The following is a 3,897-nucleotide window of genomic DNA, read 5'->3' as shown; positions in this document are numbered from 1 at the left end:
ATGTCTGGTTCTGTCATGTCCAATCCCAAAATTCATTGCAACAAAAAAGACATGGACACACTCCTGCTCTTCAAACAAGGACTCACAGATCCTTCAGGCATGCTCTCCTCATGGATCTCAAACTTAGATTGTTGTCAATGGACTGGAGTCAAATGTCACAATATCACTGGTAAAGTTACGAATCTTCATCTCCCCTGTCACACAAATCACCCTAAAGTTGTTGATTTTTTAGACAAGGACGACAAATCACATTGCCTAACAGGAACACTCAGCTTGTGTATGTTAGAACTTCAATCTTTGAGTTACTTGAATTTGAGCAACAATAACTTCAAGTTCATGCAATATACCTCAATGGTAACTCCACCAATAGGTAACCTTTCTCCTCTGTGTGGAAACTCCACCAATCTCCAGTATCTAGATTTATCACAAAATTATGATCTTTTAGTCGATAATCTCCATTGGATTTCCCATATTACCTCACTGCAATATCTTAACCTTGGTGGTGTTTATCTTCACAAGGACATTGACTGGCTTCAACCAGTCACCATGCTCCCTTCACTTAAAGAGTTACACTTGAAGTGTTGTGAACTTGAAAACATCTATCCATATCTTCAACATGCCAATTTCACTTCACTTCAAGTTCTAAATCTTGCTGAGAACCGTTTTATGTTTGAGTTGCCTAATTGGTTATTCAATCTTAGTTGTGAAATCTCTCGTATTGACCTCAGTCAAAATCAGATACATAGCCAACTACCCAAAACACTACCAAATTTTAAAAGTCTCAAGTCCTTGGTTCTGTGTGGTAATATTCTCAAAGGACCCATTCCAAGTTGGCTAGGACAACTTGAACAATTGCAAGAACTTGATCTTTCTCACAATCTTTTTTCTGGTCCAATCCCTACAAGTTTAGGAAATTTGTCATCGTTGATCAAATTGATGCTGGAGTCAAATGACTTGAATGGAAACCTTCCAGTGGAGCTCGGACAACTCTTCAAATTAGAAAACCTTAGAGTTTCAAATAATCCCTTAACTGGAATTGTGTCTGAAAAAAGTTTACGTTCTTTAAGAAATTTAAAGAACTTTTCCCTGAGTTCACCCTTCTTGATCTTTGACTTCGATGCCAAGTGGGTCCCTCCTTTTCAACTTCTAAATGTTGAATTGGGTTATTTGAGAGACAAACTTCCTGCATGGCTATTCAGACAAAGCTCTCTGAAATATCTGACCATCAGAGACTCAACTGCTTCATTTGAACCTCTGGACATGTTTTGGAACTTCACTACTCAACTCGAATATATCTCTTTAGAAAACAACACGATCAATGGGGACATGTCAAAGGTGTTTCTAAGTTCAAAAGTGGTTTGGTTAGTGGCCAATAATTTAAGAGGTGGCATGCCACGTATATCACCAGAAGTGGTTGTTTTACACTTACGTAATAACTCATTGTCTGGATCCATTTCTCCTCTTTTGTGTCACNATATGAGACATGAAAGCAATTTAGTGTACTTGGACATGAGTTATAATAATTTATCAGGTGAACTCACAGACTGTTGGAATAATTGGAAGTCATTGGTTCTTATCAATCTAAGATTCAACAACCTCACAGGCGAGATTCCTCGCTCAATGGGTTCCTTGTCTAACCTTCGTTTTNTGTATCTGAAAAGTAACAAGTTCTTCGGAAAGGTNCCNTTTTCACTGAGAAACTGCAAGAATCTTCGGATACTNGANCTATGCCGCAATAATCTTTCTGGGGTCATACCAACTTGGTTGGGGCAAAAAGTTGAAGGTCTTGAATTGAGATCCAATCAATTCAGTGGCAATATTCCCACGCAGCTATGCCAACTTCGTTCTTTAATGATAATAAATTTGGCGAGTAATAAATTATCAGGACCGATACCCAATTGTCTCCAAAACATCACAGCCATGGATTTTAGTAATTCTGTAACTCGTACATTCAAATTTACCCTTAATTACCCAGGTTTATCAGTACAGATTTCGTGTAGCATTCACCTGCTTATAAAGGGAAACGAGTTACCATATTTTGATGTTATGAATGCCATTGATCTTTCAAGCAACAACTTGTCTGGAAGTGTGCCTCTGGGGATATATATGCTCACTGGATTACAGTCCTTGAATTTGTCCCATAATCAATTGATTGGAACGATACCAAACGAGATTGGCAAGTTACAACAGTTGGAGTCCATTGATCTTTCATCAAATAATTTATCGGGAGAAATTCCTCAGTCCATGTCTGCTTTGCATTTTCTTGGAATTTTATGGGCAAAATCCCAGCAGGGACTCAACTTGGTTCCACAAATCTTAGCTATATCCACAATCCTGACCTATGTGGACCTCCACTTACTAAGATATGTCCTCCAGATGAACATCCCAACAACAAAAAATCTATAAGAGGAGATGATAGTGATGATGACAAATTTCAGGTGCATTCATGGTTCCACATGGGACTAGGAATGGGATTTGCCGCAGGATTTTGGGGACTACTCGGCACCGTTTTCTTCAACAGAAAATGCAGACGTGCTTATTTTAAATTCCTTAACAGAATTTCTGACGTTGTCATTCAAAAGATAAACTCCATTACTGAAATGTAGGAAACTGCCACTGTAGTACGCGAAGTGACATTTTTCTTTCGGTTTTAAATTTAGTCAAGTCAATATGCATATCTTTTTTTGTTAAGATCGATATATTATTCACTATCTATAAAGTAATTACATTTACATGAGATAACCAGATACAAATAAGAGACCTGAAATTCATAAGACAAAAATACAAGACTGAGTGTTCTAGCTTAGAAGGTTTCCATATCTCTAACATATGGTCATCAACTTAAAACAAACCAGTACATCAAGTCCAAGTTGGTTCTTATAAAAAAATTGAGCCTTTGGAATATTCATAAAAAATGGTATTTGTGTAAGTAGCAAAACATGCTGCTGATAATATAAGATCGGCTTATAACCTCTATACATCTATCGGTCAAGAGAGAGAGAGAGCGCGAGAACACCAATATATTACAGCATTGAAATCCAATGAAGTCTCAAAAAAGAATGATAAAAAAAAATATAATAAGATAAGTTTAAAAAATTCTATTTATATTATTAAATTATTTTAAAATTAAAATAATCAGTTTTATTATTTTAAAATACTTATAAACTCTAATATTTTACTTTTTAATTCTTACATTAAACAAATTATTTTTTAATTTGGTTTAATTTTAGTCATTTAGTAACCTTTATAAATTTTATCATAAATCGGGTTTTGAATTCATAAATGCAAGTTTCAATTTTAATATAATTATATTCCATCAAGTCATCCTAATTAAGCACAAACCCAATTATATTATGGCTCTCAATAAATACACAAAAGAGTAATATCATTGAGTTCGTCCTTAAATAACCAAATGACAAAAGCACAAAATCAAACAATGCAGGAAAAATGGACAGGACCATGGAAATAAACATTATTACCACATAAATAAAAAATTGAATAGAAAAATAACCTCTTTCTTTAATTTCAAATCAATAAATAGGAGATCATACAATATCTTTAAAAAAAAATCAAAATTTTAACTAACAACATATTATCCAACCAAGATCCCTTAGTACACACAAATCAGAAAAAAAAAAATTAAACAATTTTTGCAACTTCTTTTCTCTACTCTGTTTTTTTATGCTTTGGAAATTTACTTATTTCACTCATTTTTAATATATATTTTTTTTCTATTTCTCTTGTAGTTTATATTGATGAATGATAATGTCATAGGGTCGGTTGATGAATGATATATATATATATATATATATATATATATATATATATATAAAGACACTTTTTAAGTTTTAGATCAAATTATAGAAAGATTAATGAATATATGATTTGATGAAAGAT

General features: G+C 33.7%; 1 protein-coding gene across 1 annotated transcript; it reads left to right on the top strand.

Moving 5' to 3' along the window:
• On the top strand, window positions 1-2,406 carry LOC106770639 (LRR receptor-like serine/threonine-protein kinase GSO1). Its single transcript, XM_014656440.1, has one exon. It carries the CDS (start codon window positions 1-3, stop codon window positions 2,404-2,406), a length of 2,406 nt encoding a protein of 801 aa, XP_014511926.1.
• Window positions 2,407-3,897: the final 1,491 nt, after the last annotated feature.

Source organism: Vigna radiata, chromosome 8, assembly GCF_000741045.1.
Source record: "Vigna radiata var. radiata cultivar VC1973A chromosome 8, Vradiata_ver6, whole genome shotgun sequence".
Lineage (NCBI taxonomy): Eukaryota > Viridiplantae > Streptophyta > Magnoliopsida > Fabales > Fabaceae > Vigna > Vigna radiata.
The sequence above is the reverse complement of the archived record's forward strand: the minus strand, read 5'-3'. Positions and strand labels throughout refer to the sequence as shown.